Genomic DNA, 23,806 nt, shown 5'->3' on the forward strand with positions numbered 1-23,806 from the left:
GCTTACAGGTGAATATGCATGGCTGAGGCTGTGTTCCAAAGGGTCATGCTAGCCTGCAGAGGGGGTAGGAGTATGTTCCTCCCTGTTTGTTGATGTACCACATTACTGTGGTGTTGTCGGTTTTGATAAGTAGAGGCCCCAGAGAGAGCAGAGGACTGAAAGGTATCAGACCATGCTGAACAGCTAGCATCTCTTTTTGATTGATGTGCAGATGAATTTGGTTTGGGCTCCAATGGCCCTGAACGCACCTGCTGTCCAGGTGAGCACCCCAGGCATAGTCTGATGTGTCTGTGGTTAGGGTCTGGGCAGCGTGGGGTTGTGAAAAGGGAAGTCCCTTGTTTTGGTTGCATGCTATTGCTCACCAAAGAAAGTCTTTCCTTAGACAGGATATCATAGGTATAATAGTTTCCAGGTCCAGTGAATGTTGACACCAAAGGCTTTTTAAGTACCACTGAAGTTTTCTCATATGCAGTCTGGCATATGGAACTAGTAAAATGCAGGAGACCATGAACCCTCGGAGCTTGCAGGATTTTCCTTGTGGATAACTGGGTTCTGGTGGCTAGTTGAGAGAAGTAGCCTGTCAGGTAGGCTTGTTGTTCTGGAGTTAGAAATGCCATCTGTGATGCTGTGTCCAGGCTTGCTCCTAGGAATACAATTTTTGACTGGGGACAAGTTTGGATTTTTTCTCATTGATAGTGTACCCCAGTGAAGTTAGTAGGTCCATTACAAATGTCAGGTGCTGTAATGGCTTTCCTGCAGTCGTCCAAGCAAGGGTAAATTTGAATATTTCTTTCTTTGCAATAAGCAATGGTTGGAGCCAGGGATTTTATGAAAACTCTGGGAGCAGTGGATAAGCCAAAGGGAAGTGCAGAGAACTGATAATGCATAGATCCTGCCCTGAAACGTAGATATTGACTGCAAGAATCTCTGATTGGGATATGCAGATAGGCCTCTTTGAGGTCTAGAGTGGCTAACCAGGCATCTTTGTACAGTATAGGGAGAAGCTGCTGCAGTGTGAGCATTCTGAATTTTGGTACCACCAGGAAGGAGTTTAGAATAGATAGATCTAAGATTGGGGGCCAGGTGCCCTCTTTTCTGGGTGCTAGAAAAAGCCTGGAATAGAACCCTTGGCCTATCTGATCTGCAGGGACAGGCTGAATTGCCCTCATGGACAGCAAGGAATGAACTTGGTTTTGTGCCTCTGCCCACTGGTTTGGAGGAAGATCTGGGAATCCCTCTGGGGTTGGCAAGGTGTGGAAATACAATTTGTACCCCTGGGACACTAGGTTGAAGACCCATCGGTCATTGGTGATGGAGGCCCAGTTTTCTGCATGGGAGGCAAGTTTTCATCCTAATGGCACAGCCAGGTGGGCAAAGGTGAGAGGAGAAGTTGAGGAGTCATTGGGAATTCTTTCCATAAGGGGGTGGCTTAGCACTCCCTGGTTTAGAAGTGGAGGCACTCCATTGTTTTGATCTCTGCATATCCTGAGACTGCTGTCTGGGGGGGGTCTGTTACACCTAGGTCTTGTTTGAAGTGGCCTTGAGGAAGCAGGAAAGGACCAATGTTTTGAGGGACAACTGTCTACTGAATCTTGGAGGCTGAACTTGCAAAAAAGTCTTTAACCGTCTGCATAGATTTAGCTTTTTCTTCCATCTTTTTTAAAACCTCTTCTGCTTTGGTGCCAAACAAATTGTCTTTGTTAAGAGGTGCGTCCAATAATTTTGATTTGACATGATCTGGCAAGGTCCGTTCCTTAAGCCAAGCATGCCTTCTAAGTACAGAACCTGTAACTGCTGCCCTTCAGGATGCTTCTAGGACATCAAACCCACATTGCAAGGTATGGTTACTGATTTGGCTTGCTGAATGCATAAGTTCCTGTAAGTCTTTATTTTCTGCACAGTCAGGGACGGTAGATAATTTTTGTTTAATGAGTTCCATGGTATGTTGCTGGTGTTACAGCACGTGGAACTGGCAATTTAATGCTCTAATGGCAAGAATTCCAGAAGTATATACTTTTTTACCCCATCTGTCTATGGCTCGAGAATCCCTGTCCGAGGGGTGGGATTCTTAGCTGTAGTTGCTTTTATTCCTTTAGTCCCTTGGGAGATGACCTCTGGGTCAGCAGTAGGATTCTTGAAAAGAAATGTGTGAGTCGGGGACTCTGCGATACCTGTCAGGTTTCCTGGGAACAGGAGGTAAAGTATCTGGGGTTAGACTGGATTCCAAAAAAACAACATCCACAACATCCAGGACAGGAGGTATAGCTAAGGGCTTGTGCTGACGTAAATCTAAAAATTCCCTGAGTCTCGTTTTGGACTGAGGGTAATCCTGGCATTCCCAATGGAAGTGCTCTCTCAAAGTATGCAGGGTTTCACCAAAAGAAAAATCCTCTGGAGGAGAGGCAGAAGGAATGGATTCCTCTGCATCTGAATCTTCATAAGCAGATAAGGGCATGTCTTCATAATCAGAAACCTCAGAGTCGTTGGACTCTTGGTCAGATAAAGGTGCTGGGGACAAGTCTCTTTTTCTTTTAGCAGGAGAAGGTTGGCTGCCCCTAACCAGCATGATAAGGTCTTCTGCCATTTTAAGTATCTGTGATTGTGGCAAGGAAGCAGGCGTGTGAGTATGGGTCGTTGGTTTTCTAGGTGTAGCTCATACTTTGGGCCTTAAAAACTCGGAAGTTTTAGAAAGAAATGAAGATGCGAAAGAAGTTGTTGGTTTATGTCGAGTATTGGTAGTGCGAAGAACTTCCTCAGAAGCCGGTGCCTACACAGTGGCTCCGGACCCATCCAAGGTAGAGACATCTGCAGGTTCTGTAGTCAAAGAAGAGTCTCGTGGCATACCGGACTCCGAATGGGTCCCGGTAGTGGCCTGCAAACCCACTGATGCGGGCATCAGGGGCTGCAAAAGTGCCTCACTGAGTAATGGCGAACTGGCGACTAGCTTAACGGAAAAGTCATAGTCAGTTTTGGACCTGTGCGGTCTGTCTGTCTTTATCCTTATGTTTTTTCGGACGATCGGTAGTCAGATGGCTTACTGAAGCCATTTCGGTATATGGAGATCGAGAGCGAAAGTATTTAGCTACAATAAGGGCCCGATGATGAACAGTTCGGGCGTTGAACAAAGCACAAAACCGGCAACAATGGATGTCGTGGTCTGGACCTAAACAGGCGACGCACTAAGAATGGAAATGTTGGTGTGATATTTGCTTTACACAGGCGAGACAATTGTTAACTTTTTCTGACATCGGTTAGAGCAAGAAAAAAGGATCCTCAACGGGGTACTTAGATTTTAGAAGACTTCAACTTCAATTTCGGAAACAAACACATTTGTTTAACTTATTAACACTCCTAATACTTTTCCTAACTTTTTTAGACAGATTTGATTACTGTAACAGCAGATCCTTTATATATGGCTGTTAAGACTGATTGCTGAAGCCACCATTAGTAGCATGCATGGGTACTGCCTATATAATACAGACTGGTGTCTCTTTTGTCTGTTTATCTGAGATAGTGTTAACATTTGTCCTTGTTTTCACAGGAAGTCTCCATTTTGGCACTTGTATTCTGCAAAAAAACCCAAAAAAAAAACAAATGTCCTTTGTTTTATAGACAAGAAAGATTTTCTGCTTTTCCTGTACTAGTTCAAGAAAACTTTCATTCTGTATCCTAAACAACTAATAGGTAATAGGCTATCTGCCCGAAGGCATTTATAAGCCTAGCCAGAGTTTGTCGGCTTTCACCGTCCCATTGATTAATTAACTAATCCTCTATCAAGCAGAGCCAATGAAGTGATCCCAGGGGTGTATTTTCTGTTACCCATCCACTCGTCAACTTTTCTCTTGAAGAGTGTTAGTGAGGGGCTCTGCCTGATGTAATTTGGAATTTTGTTCCAAAACATGGGGAGTCTCTGCGACAGGAATCTATCCCTCCAGCATGTTCTATTTATTGTTGTGGCGAGGTTTAGCTCACTAGAGCGCGTGGCTCGCAGTGACTTGGATTTCTTTAGGTGGAGCATGTCCATCAATTCTGAGTTGGACATGCCTTGGTAAGTCAGGCAGAGATCACCTCTGAGTAAGCGATATGCCACTGAGTACAGCTGGAGTTTTTTTAGTCAGGCTGCATAGGACATATGTTTGAGACCAGTAATCCTCTTGGTGAGGTACTTTTGTGGTCTTTCCAGCTGTTGGAAGTGTCTTGTGAGGTACATCCTAAATGGGGCATTGTACTCTATGATAGGTCTAATGAGTGACGAGTAGAGGGGCACTATAACCTCTTTCTTTCTAGATGCAAACCCTTTAGTAATTAGATGGGCCACATAGAAGGATTTCCTAACTATTTTGGCAATATGATTGTCAAAGGAGAGATTACTATCTACCTGGGTCCCCAGATCCCTTATTACCTCTTCTGTATTAAGGGGGCTGCCACCTATGTGGTAATTTGTGGGTGTTTTGTTTTTCCCAAATGGGATGACTATGCATTTTTTGGCATTTAGCTTGAGGCCATGACTTTGACACCAGGTGTCCGTCTCAGTAAGGCCCTTTTGGAGGATGCCCATGTCAGCCGGAGAGTCAATTATGGCTCCCAGTTTGCAGTCATCGGCGAACTTGGTTAGCCATAGTCCTCCTGTGTTTACCTGTACTTCTGAGAAGTATATGCCGAACAATAGGGGTCCCAGGATGAGCCTTGTGGGACACCACTTGTGACTGGTTTAGAGTCGGACCTGGAGCCCACTATTCTTACCATGTGAGTTCTGTCTGTAAGCCAGTTGGCAACCCATCTCGTGACGTAGGTGTTTTTTGTTCAGGCTGGTGTGTTTTTCTGTAATACCCGAGTGGGGAATGGTGTTGAAAGCCTTGGAGAGGTCAAGGTAGGCTGTGTGAACCACCTTTCCCTCGCCTGTGGCCTTGGTGACTGTCTCAAAGAAGTCAACCAGGTTTAGTAGGCATGATCTGCCCTTAACAAAGCCGAACTGGGTCAAGTGTTTGGAGGTTCCCAATGTCTTTGTTAAGGAGTTCCATGATGATGCGCTCCATAGCCTTGCAGACCAGGCTAGTCAGGCTTATGGGGCGATAGTTACCAGGGTCAGTTGTGGCCCCTCCTTTGTGGAGAGGAATAACCATTGCTGTGCGCCATTCTATGGGCACGTAGCCTGTGGAGAGGCTGAGGTTGAACAGCATGTTTAGGTGGGGGGGGGGGGTTAGTTCGTTCTGTAGTTCGTGCAAGAAGCAGCCTGGGACACCATCTGGTCCCATTGATGTTGCGTTTTTGGCTTTTGAAAGGGCTGTTTTCACCTGTGCGTCTGTGATTTTTGGGACACTACACTTTTCCGGTATTGTTGTGGGCCCTTCTGGGGGTGAGGGGGGGGTGAAGTTTGCACTGAATCTATCTGCCATGATGTTGGTGATATCAGTAGGTTCAGTATATTTTGTGCTATTTTGCACTAGTTTAGTGCATATCAGTGAGTTGCCACCTAGATTCTTAACATAGCTAAAGAAGGCTTTGTGGTTATCTTTTGAATCCTTGGCTATTTTTCTTTCAAAGCCAGCCTTGGATGACTTCATGATGGACCTCAGTTTCTTACTGATACTGATCAGGAATGTCTTTCCTTCTTGGGATTTGCTTTGCAGGGGTCCACCAAACTGGTTTCCTTCTCTTAGAGGAGTGAGTCTTGGTTTTGCTAGGGATGGCATGATCCATGCATCCTTGTAGGTGCTCATAGAGTGCATTTGTAAAGGTTTCTGCATCTTGGGCAGCATTATCCTTTAGCGTGGGAGCTGTGAAACTTACCACCTCTGTCTTAAGCAAGGTGAAGTTTGCTTTAGAAAAGTTTTTTACCATGGTTTCCTTAGTTGGGGATGGTGGTGGGCTGTGGACATCCAGAGTGATTAGTTTATGGTCTGATCTAACCAGTGACGGGTTGACCTCTGGTGTGGAACACCTGTCGCCCATGTAGGTGATGACCAGGTCCAATATGTTTTCACCTTTGGTAGGGGAGTTTACCAGCTGATCCAGGGCGTTTGAGTTGATGAATTCCAGGAAGCGCTGGGCCTGGAAATTTGTACTCAAGGAGTTTTCCCAGTGAATGGTAGGGTAATTGAAATCGCCCAATATCAGGGTGTCTGGTAGGACCTTCATGTTTTCCAGTGTCAACAGAAAGGTGGAGTGGTGGTCCTGGGTCATGGAAGGTGATCTGTAGCAGGCCACAATTTGCATTGCAGATTTGACTGATGTTAGTTGCACATGGATGATCTCAGAGGTATCATGCTGCGCCACTAACCTGGAGGTGTAGGTATCCTTGATGAATATGGATACACCCCCTCCTTTTGTGTTTCGGTCTGTGTTCTGTGGCCAAAATGTGTGATGTGAGTTGTCGCCCGGTAGTGCTGGGGTGCTCTCTGGAGCCTTGAACCAGGTTTCAGTTACTGCACAGATGTCGACGTTCTCCATACTGAGGAGTGCTTCGAGTCCGTGCATTTTGAGATTTAAACTCCTGCCGTAGAGTAGCATAACCCTCAGTGTTTTGTTAATTGTGCTGTTTACGGAGGTGGGTTTGACTTTTGAGCCTTGCCTAAAAAAGGCACTATGGGGGCAGCAAGAGCCTTGACCAGTATTCGAAAGCCTAGGGGTGATAGGTGCATGCCGTCTCTTGCAAAGCAACGTGGCTTGTTGAGCATGTCGTCCCAGGCTGACAGACACTGGACCCCCTTTGAATGACACCAGAAGCTTAGCCAATTGGTGAAACTGATAATTTTTTCTTTATACTGAGGTATCACTCTTGGTGAGGGCAGGATGCTACTCAGGGTCAGGGTCAGGGTCATACCAGCCTGAGCTACACGATCAGAGAGCTCTTCCATGTCTCTTTTCATGTAGTCCAGGGAGGTACATCTCAGGTCATTCACACCAACATGAACAATGACAGAGTCATATTTGTACTTGTCCTGGAGTGACCTGAGTGCTTGTGTTATGTGGTGGATTCTGGCTCCCGACAGGCAGCTAACAGTAACCTTCTGCTTGTCCAGCCTAGTGAGTGGGACGTCAGTGTGCCTGACTATAGTCACCTATTACTAGTGTGTTAGGTATGTTATTTCGCCTTAAGGGCTGTGATTGTGCGGCACACTGATTTTGTGTTTTATGTGTTGTCTGGTTTGTGATGGGAAGTGCAGGTTGTTTGGGTGTTTGCTTTGGAGGTCTCTGATGCTTTTGCAGGTTTTTATTTAGAGCCTCCGAGTATGATTTTGTGTATTTATGTGTATTTTTTGCCAGTGCTGATTTAGTAGGTCTGTGTGCTGCTGGAGTTGTGGTGCAAGTGTTAACCTTCTCCTCTTGACTGTCTGTTCCAGTCTTGGGTGGAGACAGCTTAGCTTCCAGTTTGGCTGTATAATTGCATCTCTCGCATATGTTAGTGTTTTGTGGTAGGAGGAGAGGGTTGTCGGTGTACATGAGGCAGTTGTAACATTGCCTCAGGATACCCAGAGTCACCAGCTGGACTGGAGAGTGCACCTGAAGTTGCCCTTTGGTCATGCCCGAATAGTAGGGTGAGCTGCTTAGTTGCTTGGTTGGTGAGGGGTGAATAAAGAGCCTTGCTCTGCTGGGCAATCAGTGTCCGGGTATATTAGTGCTTGCTATTAGGTCTGAGCAAGTGCTGGGCTGTAAGATGCTTTTTGAGTGCTTAGGTTGAGAGTTAGACTAGTTTCAAGGGAAAAACTGAAGAGGAGACTTAGTGGAGCCGGGAATAATTTAACCGTAGTTAACCGGCACTGCCCAGTGCGCAAAACCGTGCAAATGTGGTTTTTATAATAGGGAAATGAAAGAGAGAGAAATTAGCCCAAAATGGCCAATGAACTTCTAACTTCTGGGCTGGAACCACTCCTCCAGGGACAGATAGGTTGCTCAAAGCTCCCCTCTCTCACAGGTGAGCAGAGAAACTTCCTTCTATCCAAGTAGGGTATGGGCAACTCAGAAACTAGTATCACAACCCTGAATTCAGCACTAGCCTGAAAACTGGACTATACTAGCTTAGAAAGGTGGGAAACAAGGAATTTTTTTGTTTTTTTGAAAAGATAAGGCAAACACAGTAAAAAATACACTTAAAACAGCTTTAAACGACTACAAATGATCAGAAAAGGCTATTGCACTTTAGTGCGTGGCCTACAACAGTTAAATTATTTAAACAAAAAACAACTTTTTAAAAGTGCAGGCAGTCAAATAAGTACAATATGTGAAAAAAACAAGCTTTTAAATCACAATAAATGCTGCAAAATCTGCGTTTAGGTGTAAAACAGTTAAGTACAGCACGAAAGTACAGAAAACTGATACTTAATCACTCTAAAGTCTTTCTCTTAAGCGAGAAGGCTTGTATCAGTTTACAGCTTTCGAGTGCTACCCAGTAGGTTAGTTACAGGAAAGATGGGCAACAAGCGCAGATGTGGTCTTTTAAACCAGAAAGTTGAAAGAGACGGACAAACTGTCCAAATGGTCAATAAACTACAATTTCTGAGCCAAGAACCTCTCATGGTATACAGGCTACCTAGTGCTTACCGCACCCACTGATAAGCTAGAAGGCTTTCCTCCAACACAGAAAGGCTTGCGGGGCTCAGAAGCTTACAAAGAGTCCTGGAATACAGCAAATCTGTACCTGGACTAGACTAGTTACAGGAAAGGTGGGGAACAAGTACAAACGTAGGCTTTTAAGCCAGCAAGTTAAAAGAGATGGAAAACTGCCCAAATGGCCAAATAAACTACAATTTCTGGGCCAAACCTCACTCTTCCCGTGGAGGATAGGCTACCTAGTGCTTGCCACTTCCACTGATAAGCTAGAAGGCTTTCCCCCAACACAGAAAGGCTGGGGGCTCAGAAGCTTACTAACAATCCTGGATACAGCAACTCTGTAACTGGACTAGGCTAGTTATAGGAAAGGCGGGAAACAGGCACAAGTGCGGCTTTCAAACCAGAAAGTTGAAAGAGATGGAAAAAAACTGCTCAAACTGCCAATAGCTACAATTTCTGGGCCAGGGACCACTCCTCTTGTGGTAGATAGGCTACCTGATGCTTACTACTCCCACTGATAAGCTAGAAGGCTTCCCTCCAACACGGAAAGGCTTGGGGGGCTCAGAGGCTTACAAAGAGTCCTGGATACTGCAAATCTGTACCTGGACTAGACTAGTAACAGGAAAGGCAGGAAACAAGCGCAAACACAGGCTTTTAAATTACAAGGTTGAAAGACATGGAAAAGCTTCCCAAACAGCCAATAAACTATAATTTCTGGGCCAGAAACCACTCCTCCTGTGGTAGATAGGTTACCTAGTGCTTACCACACCCACTGATAAGCTAGAAGGCTTCTCTCCAACACAGAAGGGCTTGGGGGGCTCAGAAGCTTACCAACAGTCCTGGATACAGCAAATCTGTACCTGGATTATACTAGTTATAGGAAAGGCGGGGACCAAACGCAAAACGGGCTTTTAACCAGAAAGTAGAAAAAGATGGAAAAACTGCCAAAATGGCCAATGAACTACAATTTCAGGGCCAAAACCCACTCTTCCCGTGGTAGATAGGCTACCTAGTGCTTACCACTCCCACTGATAAGCAAGAAGGCTTCCGTCCAGCACAGAAAGGCTTGGGGGGCTCAGAAGCTTATCAACAGTCCTGGATACAGCAAGTCTGTATCTGGACTTGACTAGTTACAGGAAAGGCAGGAAACAAGCTTAGAATTTTTTTTTTTTACAGAAAAGCAGCTATAACAGCAGTAAATACAATTCAAATTGTAGTGCAGGCCAGCACACCCGAGCGTGTCGCAACACTACGGCAAATACAGTTCAAATAAATGCAATTAAATTAACAAATGACTAAAAAACAAGTGCAGAAGGCAGTAAATTGGAAGGCTACTAACAAGCAGTAATAAGCGCAGAGTAAGAGCGACAGAACAGATAGCATGCAGAAGAGCAACTAAGACAGTTACAGTAAGAGCAGATGAATGATATATATATATATATATATATATATATATATATATATATATATATATATATTTTTTTTTTTTTTTTAGGGTAGAGCTCTGATCTCTGTAGGCCAATTTCAGTTTCAGCTTGGAGGTGAAAACAGAGATAAACTGAATATACACGAAATACACACCATGTTAGGCAATTCTAAGGAAACCCAATTGCTGTGGTATAGTAGATTTATATTTATATTATATTTACTAATACTGTACTATCTTTAGTCTAACCCTTGTTTATCAGCTAGACTACCTGAACTACTTCCTTGCCTTGCCTCACATGGCACTCACTAAATCGTTTCTCTTCTTTAACTGCTTCATATCCTTTGCACCTCTACTTTCCTGCATTTCTGCTTTATCATTGAGTATTAATGACAAGGTTTCTTCCAAATGCAGGTCCTTTACTATCTTGTCTTAAACAGGTGAAAGTTATCTGTACTAATCTTACTCACATTTAACTCCTAAGTTCATTATTGCAACTATACATGTTTTCCACTTCATACGTTCTGTGTATGTTGTTTATACCTTCTGTAGTCTCCCAATGATTGTATTAGTCATTTGCTACTTATTTTAATGTCATACAGAGTATAAACCTGCAAACTTTCAAACTTTTTTTCTCCAACATACTTTTCTTGTCCTCATGGAAGCTTTATAAAACTGTTCCTGTATGTATATTGTGGGGCTTTTCTGCCTGCGCCTCTGCTGGAAAGGAAGACTGTTGTCCAGTCAGACTTTCCCAGTAAACAGATGCCAAATAAAATAAAAATAAATAAAACCAAACTACACAGTATTTATTAGCTAGAATAACATTGTACAGATTTGTAAATGAACAAAAGTAACAACAGAACAAAAAAGGAGAGGGGGAGCAGTAAGGAGGACGGGTGGATAGAAACAAGAATAAGAAAGATGGTGAGGCGTAAGGTACAGAGGGAGACAGAGAACTATTCTGGGATAGAACAAGTTAAGCCTTTTTTGGTAATAAACTGAATCCTAATTCTTTGCACAATGGGACAGTAGGCTATATCTTGCATAACCTCAACCTTCTATAAATACGTCCCATTCGGGACATTTAAAAAAAGTAGCATCCCGGATATGTACCAAGTCAGATGTGTAGCACAGAGGGAAAATGACTTGGGGATGGCTAGAGATGTGAGTGCTGGAGCTACTGAGGGGGGTGACGGGAAGTGTTAGTGAGTAGCCAGGAGAGGAGTTGGTCTGGCCCCTGCAGTGCCGGTAGTTACCATAGATAGAAGGGCATAGCATGCAGTATATGAGTTGAGGGTGTTTGTTTATCTCTGTAAGCTGTGATGATGTGGCAGCTTTCATGGGACATTTGCAGAAATACACACTCTTACTGTGGAAGGCACAGCAGGCATTAACATCTGTAACTGCATATGTCAGCTACTGGGGGAGGGGTTAGGCCTAGAAAATGGAAGAAACCCTCAACGCTGCTAGGATAGTGTTTGTGGCATGACCATCTCTCAAACCAGTGATGCAGAATGAATGGGCATTCTCTGTCTCAGCACAGGTTAAATGACTGGTAGGCATGTGAGATGTCAAAAAGGTAAAACGAAAAGATCTGTTTGTGCTCCTATCTCTAACTGGCAATGATTCAGTAGGCACACAGGTATTATCATGTGAATGGAGAGTTATCCTGGTTCATATGCTTACTGCACATGAGAGACCATTTCTATTAAAAAAATAAATACTAAAATAAAATAAAGCAAGTAAATTTCCTTACTGCAATGTTTTGAGCGAGCTGGTTTTATCAAGTTACATGTTGCACATTTGATGCCTTCTTGGTAGATGACTCCATCATATGAATATAATGGAAATCCTTGACTTGATTTTGTGACCGTACCTGTGAAAAACAATGCATTAATAACATTTCTACCAGTTACTAAAATGTAATAAATAAATTTCACAGAAGAAATACACTACTTCAAAAAAAAAAAAAAAAAAAAAATCACTGGAAAGATACTAGTTATCCATGCTGGGTGAGTTCACTGTAAGAATCCCATATCTCTCACCTGTAAGCAAAGATGTGTTTACTTAGCATCTTACATTTATTTATTTTACATTTGTTAACCAGAAAGTCCGACTGGATACAGGTCCATTTTCAGCGGAGGCCCGGGGAGAAAAGCTCCAAATGTACAAAAGCAAGTGTAAATACAGTGAAATTATTACAGCGAGTTATCACAAAGCTGAGATTTGTTTAATGATATGTACACACAGGGACATGTTTTTCTCACACACACATAGCAAAGGTTGGAAGCAAGTAGCTGAGAAAGAAATAGTTAAAAATTTCATCTGAAAAAGGAAAACACATATATTAAAAGTGGTTATCATGCATGGTGTAGTGTTAACTTTAAATCTTTCCGGTAGGTGGTTGATAGACAGAATTTTAAACAGTTAGAGAGTCAGAGTTATTCTTGTAATGAGGTTCTCATTTATGAATTATGTTTGAGTGGGGGTTAGTCAGGCTTTGTACAGGGACAAAGCCACTGCATTTTTAGGTATTTCCTAAGGGATTTTTTGAACTGGGATAGGGAGGGGTCAGTGGTGAGTTCAGCAGGAAACAGATTCCAGTTTTTACCGGCAAAGTTGGATAATAGTGATTCACCAGCTGAATTATTGGTTTTAACAGTTTGCATTAGCAATTTTTTGGAAGAGCAAAGGGATTTTATGTTACTGTAGGGAGGTAATAATATTTTTCAGTATGGGTGTACTGTCTGGTTGGTAGAGGATTTTGTGAACAACTATTAGTTGGTTATATTGCAGTTGATAGGGTAGTTCAAGCCAGTCTAATGATTGAAGGTTAAGGCAGTGATGGGTTCTATAAGCCGATCCTGTGGCAAATCTGGATGTTATAGTAGCACCTAGTAAATTTATTGAGGTTTGATTTGCTTAGGTTTACGAAGACTGGTGAGGCATAAAGAAGGATTGATAGCAGATGTGTACGGGCAATAACAGTGCTAGCAGATGGGGTTAGAAATGGTTTAATCCTGTATAAAGAGCCTAATTTTTTATTAACTGTTTTAATAGTTTTGTCTATGTGAGCATCAAACTTGAGGTTGTTGAAGATGATCACCCCCAGTAGTTTAGTACTAGGTTCTGGGGAAATTATGGTACCATTGTTAGACATTATAGTAAGAGGTGGTGACGGGACCTTGAAAGTGGGGGAGAAGAGTAATAGTTTGGTTTTATTTGGGTTTAATATTAGTTGGCGACCAGTGATTTGTTGAAAGTGATGTGGGACAAGGATTGTAAATCTGTGGGGGAGGTGGCAGAGCAGATTAGGGTTGAGTCATCTGCATACTGAATACAAGTTGCATCAGGGATGACTCTGTACAGGTCATTAATGAATATGGAGAATAGGAGGGGGACCTAATATAGATCCCTGTGGGACTCCAATGGTGACTGTTAAAAGGGACGATAGGTTATTCTTCCATAGTGCAGCTTGTTGTCTGTCACTTAGGTAAACATGAAACCAGGTAATTGCTAGGTTATCTATGGAGAGTGATTTTAATGTGTTTAAGAGTAGCTGGTGATTTACCATATCAAATGCCTTGGATAGGTCAAGGAAGAGGGCTGCGGAGAGCTCGTTGTCATTATGGTTTTGATTTATTATATGGGAGAAGGACAGAAGGGCTGAGGTTGTACTATGACAAGATCTAAATCCATGCTGAGAGGGGGCTAGGAGAGTGTTTTGATTCAGATATGGAAGAAATTGCTTGTGGATACATTTTTCCATTATTTTAGCCAAGGGAGACAGAATGGCTATAGGCCTATAATTTGAAAGTTCAGTGGAATCTCCCCCTTTATGAAGACGAACAAAGTGGGAGATTTTCCAGATGTGGGGGATATAGGTTTCATGGATAGTTCTATTGATTAAAATTGATATGGGGTATGCTATTTCATTAGCGCCTTTTTGGAGATATTCTGCAGGTAGTAGGTCTGCTGAAAGGGTGGTGCGTTTCAGCTTTTTAAGTAGGGACTTAATAAAAGATGTTGGTACTGGATCAAGCTTAAAGGGGATCTTATTATCAGGTGTGGGATTGGTGGTACTTGGGGTATAGGGAGATAGCTTACTGGCTAGGGATTGCACGGTTTCTGTAAAGAAAGTGTTAAAGGTGTTCGCAACAATTTTAGGAGGTTGTTGGAGGGTAGTTAAGGGGGTAGGGGTAGTTGATTGGCCTGGGTGGAGAAGTTTGTTTATGCCTGACCAGAATTTTTGTGGTTGACTTTGGTGCTTTTGTTGCAGATTACAGTAGTAATTATTTTTGTCTAGAATAATAGACTTCTTTGTATCATTTCTCAGCTGTTTATATACAAGGTGGTTCTCCAGGAGGTCCACACTTTGTTTCTGCTAATAATATTTTGTCTTGTATCATTGGACAGCCATGGTGCTACTTTGTTATTGGTTCTGATAGTGCGTGGGGGGAGCATGGTTATCCAGGATAGCAAGAAATGTACAGTCAAAGTATGAGACCGCATCATCTAGTGGGAGTAGCCATAGGTTGGACCAGTCACATCGCTTCATCTAGTGGGAGTAGCCATAGGTTGGATCAGTCGCATCGCTTCATCTAGAGGGAGTAGTCATAGGTTGGACCAGTCACATCGCTTCATCTAGTGGGAGTAGCCATAGGTTGGACCAGTCGCATCGCTTCATCTAGTGGGAGTAGCCACAGGTTGGACCAGTCACATGTGTTAAGTTCATTCTGAAATTTAGTCTGAATAAAGTTCTTACAACTTCTAATGGTTTTAAAGGAAGATTGTTGAGGGATGTCATTTGTTTTCCTGATTATATAGGTCAGGAAGTGATCATTAAAGTCCTCAGGTAGGGTGCCTGTTTTATATATCTGGGGTAGGTTGTTTATTAATATCCAGTCTAGGATACTTTTCTTTTTGTTAGGCTTATTGATTCTGGTCGGGGAAGATATCATCTGGGGGAAGTCATGCAAATTTATATGGGTGGAAGGGAAGTCTGAAGACCAAGTATTCCAGTCGATATTAACATCCCAGAAAATAATAGTTTCCTGGGGGCAGTTAGTGGAGAGCCATTGTAGGATACCCTCCAAGGTATTTGTGTTGTCACCTGGGGGAATATAGATACATGCAATGTTTACAGATTTGCGTTTGTTGAGTTGGACCTTTGTGATGAGTATTTCTGCACTGTTAGTAAACAAGGCGTTTTGGGTACTAGTTTTGGATACTTCCAGAGTGGATTTATACAAGATGGCTACCCCCCTCCTTTCTTAGAGATGCAATCAAGTCTTAATATATTGTACCCTGGGGGTATAATCTCATTATTAATGGTAGTAGGTTTGAGCCAGATCTCGGTAAGGCATAGTATATCAGGGGAGTGGACATCCAGGAGGGCATGTAAGTAGTGAATTTTCTTGTTTATACCTATAATGTTTCGGTGACACATTAGGAGTGATTTGGGGGCATTATTTGAGTTTCGTAGGCTAGTATGGGTGTTATTTGTGGGGCTGATAGTAACAGGTGGGGTTGGGCCTGGGTTAGGGTGGATGTTACCATCCACTATGAGGTTAGGTAGTAATCTAATAGCAAGTTTCTGGAGTTTTAATAAGAGTTTGTGGTGATATTTAGTTATAGGATTAATATATGAAGCATGAATGGGATGGTGAGTTTTTGTGTTAGAAGAGTTTGATGAGAGGTGGGGTAGTGATTGTTTAGAATTACGTGGCTGATTAGTAGTACTGGTTTTGGTTCTAGGGTAGTGGGTGCCAGGGAGGTGCTGGTATTCATAGGCTGTGAGAAGACAGAGACTTATAAGTGGGGGTATTAGGCAGTAAATAGGATTAGAGTTTGAAGATTTGTTAAAAGTATGTGGAGGCATTGTAGGGGTATTTGAGTAATACTTGTTTAAAATAGAGTTGGGGTGTTTATATATAGCATATAGTGAGAGACTGGAGGGAGTTTGAGTGATAGAGCTGAGTCCTGTGAATGACTGGTTAATGCTGATTGATTCTGATGAGTGGGAATGGTGTCAGTTGAGGGGGAGTGGCAATGTGATAATAAGTGTAGGACAACTGGGGCGTGTGGGAATTGGGGGCAGGGTAGGAGAGTGGAGTGAGCCCACAGGGCGAACAGAGCAGGTAGAGCCAAAAGAAGATCATCATCAAGGAGAACAATCAATCAGTGGAGTGCTGAAGTCTGATGGTAAGTGTGGTGAGATATACAATAAGGTAAGAGGCTTAGAAAAAGATAGAAGTAGGATTATAACAGAGTGATATAAGGAAATATTTGTATGGTTATACTGGGACCACAGTGTGAAAGAGAATAATAAAGAGATGACTAAGAACTGTGTTAGGGGGATTTGATGAACAGTAGGTAAAGGGCTTTAGAGACCCTAAAGTTAATAGTATGCAGCCACCTAGAGGGCAGGTGGAGCACTTGGATGCACTAATAGTATGGAGCCACCTAGAGGGCAGTGGGCTACTTACATGCGAACGCACTACTGGGGATTCCTATGAAGCAAGGCAGAAAAGCTAAGTCAAAAGATAGTGCCTTTCTACATCAGGCTTTTTGATACCTCTGTAATTAAGCAGGAGTGGGAGGGGAGGTCTACATCACAGTCTGTGACGCTTTTTATTTGTAACCAGGAATGGCCCATTAAGATAGTACATTATATATAAACTTTTAACATTAGGTCTGCCCATTTCTCAATATTTCAGCCCATGATACTGCCTAGTTCTCCTTCAGCATACCTCTCATAGGTTCATAGGATGATACTAGGCTATTGGTCCAGAAGCTCTTATAAGCTTAGCTTAGAATTTTGCCCATGTTCCCTCAAAGTCAGCACCTGTTTCCCCTGTCCAGCAGAAACAAAGGTGGGATCCCAGGGGTATATTTTCTGTTTCCCATCCAGTCGTTCAGGTTCCTCTTAAAGAGGGCTAGAGAGGTACTCTGCTTGACATGGAGAGGGAGTCTATTCCACTGATGGGGGATTCTTTGGGACACAAATATATCCCGACAACAAGTTCTATTAATGTCACAGACCAGGTTAAAGGCTTGCGTGCGGATTGCGTGAGTGGAGTTTGTCAACATCTTTGTTTGAAAATTCTGGACAAAGCTAAAAATAACGAGAAGGCAAGGGCCAAAAATCAAAGACAATTTTTACACTTTACTCTAATTTCACTTAAAAACTTAACAGAACAACAGGTTTTGCATCAACATGCATAGGACGTATGGAACTCCTATGTCTGGTATTACTGGCTCACTGTAATCTTCGGTGATTTACCAGAAAATTCCCCAAAAAATTATAAGAGTCAAGGTATGACTATGAGGCGCAATCAGGGGCATTCTACACAACTGTGGACAGATGCTGAATAGAAACTCTTTTGGAAGGTCGATGAATACCTTGAGATGCTCTTGAATCTGACGGATATGCCGGTCTCTAATGAGTCAATGTCAGAAGTAGGAGGACAGACAGGATCTATTTCTGTTGCCTACATCAATGCAGTGCTTCAAAAATTCTGTTTTGACAAATCTGTCAGCTGGAAATGTAGAAGGTATTGGACATGACAGAAATGCCATGGACAACGCACCTTTTTATATTTGTATGGAAAACATGGACAATACCTCTGGACTGACAAACCGGAATAAGTTTCCATTTTCATAAAGAAGGTGGTAGGATGAACTCTATTTATATAAGAATCACCCTTATCAGCTCCCTATGAATGCTTAGACCAGGGTGCTGGAAACGGGATTTCATCCAGTAATAATGCCTCAGTAAGATGGTTGAGGATTACATCCTGGAAGTGAAGAGTGGATTGTCTTTTTTATCTTTGCATAAATACTGACATGGCCATGGAAGTTTACCAGTACTGCCTACTGCCTACATATGTTTTGTGAACCCTAGAAAATGCATATGACTACATATCCCAAGACCACTTGCTGCCATTTCACTTCATTTAAGGATCAAGATTTCTGTTTACATTTTCAGTGATAAAATGAATCTGTTTAAGGCTGGCATAAGATTCCCCAAGGGTTTGTCTCGTCTCTCCTGTTCTAGAGTATCAAAAACAGGATATCAAGGCACAACTGATGCCTGGATTGTAACTAGTTTGGGAACTTGAGGTCACATCTTTGTTATCTAGAGATGATTTTACCCTCTTAGCCTCAGACAACTGAGGTTTCCAGCAGGTATACTGGAGTGGCTCTAACTTAGTGTGAAACAAATGGGATGAGAATCAGCATCTTCAAGTCATGGTTCTTCACAAGAAATGAGTGAACTGCTCTGTGCAGGTGTGGGGCAGCAATTACTTGAGGATGGCAGAGTTTAAGTATCTCGGGGCCTTGTCCATGAGTGAAGGCAGAGGAACTCTACCAACTGACCTTTTGCTGGATGTAGTGTTGGCAGTGCTGCAGCTGTTGTACCAGACTGTGGTGACAAAATGAGAGCCGAGTCATAAGACAAAGATTTCAGTTTAACAGTCATTCTCTGTTCCCATTCTCACCTATAATCACTGGCTTTGGGCGGTAAAAGAAAGGATGAGATCAATGATGCAGTGGCAGAAGTCAGGCTGTACTCTGTGTCTGTAACACAGCGAAGAGCTTGGCAACTCAAGAGGGTTATCAGATTACAGCCTCCGTCTGTAACACAGTGAAAAGCTTGGCAACTCAAGAGAGTATCAGATTACAGCCTCCGTCTGTAACACAGTGAAGAGCTTGGCTACTCAAGAGGGTATCAGATTACAGCCTCCGTCTGTAATACAGTGAAGAGCTTGGCTACTGAAGAGGGTGTCAGATTACAGCCTCCATCTGTAACACAGTGAAGAGCTTGGCTACTCAAGAGGGTATCAGATTACAGCCTCCGTCTGTAACACAGTGAAGAGCTTGGCTACTCAAGAAGGTATTGGATTACAGCCACTGCTCCTCTAGCCTAAACGGAGTCCATTGAGGTACTTTAGGCAACAAATGAGGATACCCTCTGAACACCTGGTTTACCAGACATGGATCAGTGGAAATAAAGGAGGACCTGGAGCATGACAAGGACAGAGAGTCATTACATTCAGCTTGTTTGAGAACCCAGCAGGGTGAGCCAGAGAATTTTGCTAGATAGACATTTGGTCTGATTCATAGGTTCATACTAGGCTATCTGCCCTAGGGCATTTATAAGCCTAGCCAGAATGTGTTTGGCTTTCGCCACCCATTTTAAATTAATTTTGCTATGCCCTTTTTTGAGGTTAGTATACTGTGCCTCTGTCTAACAGTGACACAGAAGTGATACCCGGGGTAAACCTACGATCTCCCATCCACTCATCAAGATTCATCTTGAAGAGAGTCAATGAGGGACTCTGCCTAACCTGGACTGGGATTTTATTCCAGAGTGAAGGGAGCCACTGGGTTATGAATCTGTCCCTCCAGCATGTCCTATTTATTTCAGTGCTGAGGTTCAAGTCTCTCGAGCATGTAGCTCGGTGGGATTTGGATTTTCTGAGGTGCAGCATGTCCATTAATTCCGGGTTGGACATGGCTTTATACATCAGGCACAGATCGCCTCTGAACAGGCGGTATGCCACTGAGTAGAGCTGGAGTTTCTTTAACCGGGCAGCATATGGCATCTGTTTGAGCCCTTTGATCCTCTTGGTGAGGTACTTTTGGGGTCTTTCCGGTTGCTGCAGGTGTCTGGTAAGGTACATCCCAAAAGGGGCATTGTACTCAATTATGGGCCTGCTCAGCCTCCAATTACCTCAACATTCACCAAGGCAAATCATTTAGAAAATGGATGGATAATTAACATGCTGATAAAAGTGTGCATTTACAAACCCAAAGGACACTTTGGTAGTGACATATAAATATAGGAAGATGTTCTTATTAGTGCATACTGTTTACAGTGCTCATCATTTTTAGGGTGAAAGTATGCAATGAATGTGAAGCCTTCTTCTACAACTACAGACCTGCAGGGTAGTGTCTACAGCAGCCTTAAAATGTTACAGCTGCACATAACAAGATGAAGAGCATCCAGCAAATTCAAAGAATTTTGGGAATTCTGGTTAAGGACCAAAAATACAAATGACTCCATATAGTAACGATTTGTTTTCTGAAAAACTCACTTAACAGTATGCCTCAGTTACAAAGTATACAATGAAAGAATGCTGTTAAATTCTGAAACCGTTTGTGGTGAGGCAGTCTAATATCAATATGGATCACTCAGGCTTCAGTCAGCCAGTGCAGACTAACATGGTGAAATATACAAATATTCATGCATTCATTCAGTTTTAGAGCTGGGATGATTTGAAGCCTATCCAGATACTCAGTGGATCCAAGATAGAGGAAATAAACAAGGTGTCAGCCCATTGTAGGGTATAAACAAACAAATGCCAACACACATATATACACTCTTGCGCACACACACACACACACACACACACACACACACACACACACACACACACACACACACACACACACACTCTTTCACTCTCTCTCACTCACTCACTCTCACTCTCACACTCTCTCTCACACACACCCACTCACTCACTCTCAACTCACTCACTCAGACTCTCAGACTCTCAGACTCTCTCACGCACTCACTCTCTCACGCACTCACTCTCTCACGCACTCACTCTCTCACGCACTCACTCTCTCACGCACTCACTCTCTCACACTCACTCTCTCACACACTCACTCTCTCACACACTCACTCTCTCACACACTCACTCTCTCACACTCACTCTCTCACACACTCACTCTCACTCACACACTCACTCTCTCACACTCACTCTCTCACACACACACACTCACACTCACACACACACACTCACACACACACACACTCACACACACTCACTCTCACACTCACTCACACACTCACACTCACACTCACTCACACACTCACACTCACTCACACACACACACACACACACACACACACACACACACACACACACACACACACACACACACACACACACTCACACACACACACACACTCACTCACACACACACTCACTCACACACACACACACACACACACACACTCACACACACACACCCACACTCTCTCACACACCACACACACTCTCTCACACACCACACACACTCTCTCACCCACCACACACACTCTCTCACACCACACACACTCTCTCACACCCACACACACACTCTCACACCCACACACACACTCTCACACCACACACACACACTCTCTCACACCACACACACTCACTCTCTCACACCACACACACTCACTCTCTCACACCACACACACTCACTCTCTCACACCACACACTCACTCTCTCACACCACACACTCACTCTCTCACACTCTCTCAAACACACACACACACACTCTCTCACACTCACACACGCACACACACACACACACACACACACTCATACTCTCTCTTATAAATGGTCCGTGCACCTATGGGTAGTTTGAAGGAAAGGTAATTGAGCTATGGGATATCTGTGTGATGTAGGTCAAACCTGCAGCACCCAGCAAACCCCCCCCCACACACACACACACACTGGGAGGACATACAGACTCTCCACAAAATATGCTTCAGGAGGTTCATCTGTGTGTGTACCATGTTGTGTCACTCCAAAATCATTCTCCTACTCTGCTATCATTTCAGTCACCAGCTGATACTTTTGCACCAGGGTTGCTGAGACTAAGGTGCAGTACACTGTAATCATTTGTAATGAACCTCAGCTGCCATTTTTCTGTAAGTTGGTCATCCGTTTCAAATCATTCTTTAGCTGCCTCTCCCCGTTATCCACTACTGTATCTAACTCTGTCTAATTAGCCAAGAGGTTTCCTCAGATGTGCTGGAAACAAAAACACTGAAGAGTACCAGACACAGGGGTGACTACAGCTGTACACACCCGGTCACTTCCTGAACTCTGAATTCATTCCTCTTATCAGAAACCTCAGTGTCCTGTCCTTCATCCTCACAGGAGCTCACTTCCACATTCTCAGATCTGTTCCCCACCAATGCAATTTTCCTAGCCCCTGCTTGTGTAGGACTGTCTCGTAAGCCGTTTACATTCACAGTCTTGTTATTCTGAAGAGTGCAATTATGGCTCTTGGAATTTCAAAAGGACCCCACTTGATTATGTAGAATAGCAACTCCATCTGGTTACAAATGCTTGTTGACTGTTGTGCTCTAAGAAGGCAACTAGTATTTCTTTCACAATATCCTTCATGACTTTCCCTGCCTTTGACAATGGATAACAGACCAGTAATTGCTGAGTTTTCCTGTTCCTCCTTGGACAAGGGTATCATTCTTGGCAACTTCCAGTCTTGAGGTATTTCTAAAATGGCCAGGAATGTGCTGAAAATTTGTCAGGTGACCCACCAGCACACTGGTCATATTTCTGTTTCCTATGCCTTATCCTCAGTTGGAGAATCCAATTCCCTCTCAGCCTCCAACTCTGCTTCTTAGTTTCTATCCACTGCTTGTCAATCTGCCTTCCTTCCCTCTAAGTACAGCATCCTTCTGTCCCTTTCTTTAATGAAGATTGAGGCAAAGAATTCAGACAGTACTCCTGCCTTTTCATTGTCCTCTATCATCTCCATTCTGTCCTTGCTCAGTAAGGCCAGGTCTGTCCTTCCTTACTCCTTACTGCTGTGTACCTAAAAAAGCCTCAGTTTCCTACTTTTTCTCCCAGCTTCTTCACTACATTTGTTGCTCTTCTGTTTGTCTCTTAGTTTTCTGACTTTTCCACCTCCCACCCATCTTTACCTTGTAATTCATCCTACCTGCTAGCTTCGCATCCATTGTAACAACACTAGCCTTCTCCTCTTTTTCCTTCTTTGCACTTTCCTCAAGTCCTTGGCCAAAGCCATTGAAAACCTATTCTCATAGCTTGTTCACTCCCATACCCCAAGTTCATCCTTGATGCAGTCCTCTAGGTTATCATATCAAATGCCCTAATCTTCCATACCATTGCCTTTGTTTCTGTATCATCCCATTACTCCTCCACTCTATTACACACAATGGTACAGTCATTATGGACTGATGGTGCTTTTATCTGTACATTTCCAACCCCCTCCTCTTTACCTAGTACCAAATGCTGACTCCACATTAGCTGAACCACTCCACTCTACTCCCCTCCCCTCTCTTCCCTTCCCTGTGTCCAATATATTCCTCCCTTTCTGTTTTTGGAGGCTGATACACTGCCATAATCTATTACAGCCCCACTTGCTTTATCTTAACTACTAGAATACTTCACCTAGAATCTGACTCTGCACACTTCTCCCACATTCATGGGTTGGGCTCCCACTTCCTCCAAGACTCTGCATTTGATGTCCTCTTTAATCAGCTACAAGGAGTCAGTCTTTGGGAATTCTCTTTTTGACAGACAATCACAGTACCCAGAAAAGTCTGTATTACTTGGAAACAGTTTTAGTTAAAGGACAACTACAACCGCAACACGTTTCCTTAACTTAGAGTCTATTTCCCTACCTAGATGATTATCCCTGAACTTTCACATAAAAACATAACAGTTTATTTCACTCTGTGATATTTCTGTCAAAGACAGCTTCCTTATGGCATACCATGTTGGGGCTAAATGAAATCTCATGATACCATTTTAGAAACGTGTCTCCCTTGCTCTTGCAGCACTTTGGTTATCACATCTGAAAGTCTTTGACTAAGAAAAACAAACAAGCAAAGGTACATGTAGCTCATTTTTGTTACTTGATGCCCACTGAAATCATACAGCTATTCTGGCTCAACATTTACAACTCTGATTCCGTGCTGTCAAAAAACTTTCATTCTTTCACGTCTCTAGGGTCATAAATTTCTTAAGTCTTTTGTAGTATGAAAATGAA

General features: G+C 43.1%; 1 protein-coding gene across 5 annotated transcripts in view; it reads right to left on the bottom strand.

Moving 5' to 3' along the window:
- The window catches only part of ZDHHC4 (zinc finger DHHC-type palmitoyltransferase 4), a 193,010-nt gene that overhangs the window by 34,156 nt on the left and 135,048 nt on the right, over nucleotides 1-23,806 (bottom strand). For all 5 annotated transcript variants that reach the window (XM_044075752.1, XM_044075750.1, XM_044075753.1 and 2 more), the window contains one exon: nucleotides 11,736-11,855. In XM_044075752.1, coding sequence (XP_043931687.1) covers nucleotides 11,736-11,855 — 120 coding nt within the window. The remainder of the gene's footprint in view (nucleotides 1-11,735; nucleotides 11,856-23,806) is intronic.

The sequence above is a fragment of the Protopterus annectens genome, chromosome 6.part1 (genome assembly GCF_019279795.1).
Source record: "Protopterus annectens isolate FY-2018-M chromosome 6.part1, PAN1.0, whole genome shotgun sequence".
NCBI classification, from domain to species: domain Eukaryota; kingdom Metazoa; phylum Chordata; order Ceratodontiformes; family Protopteridae; genus Protopterus; species Protopterus annectens.